The sequence below is a fragment of the Charadrius vociferus genome, unplaced genomic scaffold, assembly GCF_000708025.1.
Source record: "Charadrius vociferus isolate BGI_N301 unplaced genomic scaffold, ASM70802v2 scaffold900, whole genome shotgun sequence".
NCBI lineage: Eukaryota > Metazoa > Chordata > Aves > Charadriiformes > Charadriidae > Charadrius > Charadrius vociferus.
Genome location: NW_009646342.1, coordinates 42,359 through 42,901, shown reverse-complemented (window position 1 = coordinate 42,901; position 543 = coordinate 42,359). Strand labels below are relative to the sequence as shown.

Sequence of the window (543 nt, the reverse complement as noted above, 5' to 3'; positions counted from 1 at the left end):
CAGGCCGCTCCTGCCGAGCTCAGGCTGACAAACTTTGGGGCGGTTTCCCCCGGAAAAAGGTTCTAAGGGCTCGCAGCCCTCGGAGCAGCATGGGGGAGCTGGCACGCACAGGAGGTCAGGGCCCAGCAGTGAGGAGAGCTGGCTACAGGTGCCAGGGACCCCCGGGGGTCGCCGACCCCGCTCCAGGGTGCCTCACCAGGCTGGGGACATCGGCCATGTCACAGCTGGCTGTGGGAGATGACTGCCTGGCAGCTCCATCCCCCATAGAGAAAGCCCACCCTATATGACTCAACATCCCCGTGACACCCAGTTCCTCCCACATCATCCGTCCCTGAGCTCTCCCTGTGATCCCGGTGACACTGTGAGCCAGGCCCGGCTCCTCGCTCGGCACCCTGCCTTCCTCCAGCAGCTGCCGGTGCTGGGCCGGTGCTACGGGCAGCTCGCGGGGCCCGTGTCCCCGTGGGGACGGCGCGGCTCCTCATCAGGTCAGAAATTAAACACAACGGCACGAAGGAGCCGGGGAAGCCGTGCGGAAGGCGAGGA

At 66.3% G+C, this 543-nt stretch overlaps 1 protein-coding gene across 1 annotated transcript in view; it reads right to left on the bottom strand.

The window, feature by feature from the left end:
- HCN3 (hyperpolarization activated cyclic nucleotide-gated potassium channel 3) overlaps window positions 1-210 on the bottom strand; it is a 7,944-nt gene extending 7,734 nt beyond the window's left edge. Inside the window, exon 1 of the mRNA XM_009893373.1 lies at window positions 197-210. Within this exon, the coding sequence (XP_009891675.1) occupies window positions 197-210 (14 nt within the window). The remainder of the gene's footprint in view (window positions 1-196) is intronic.
- Between the last annotated feature and the right edge of the window lie 333 nt (window positions 211-543).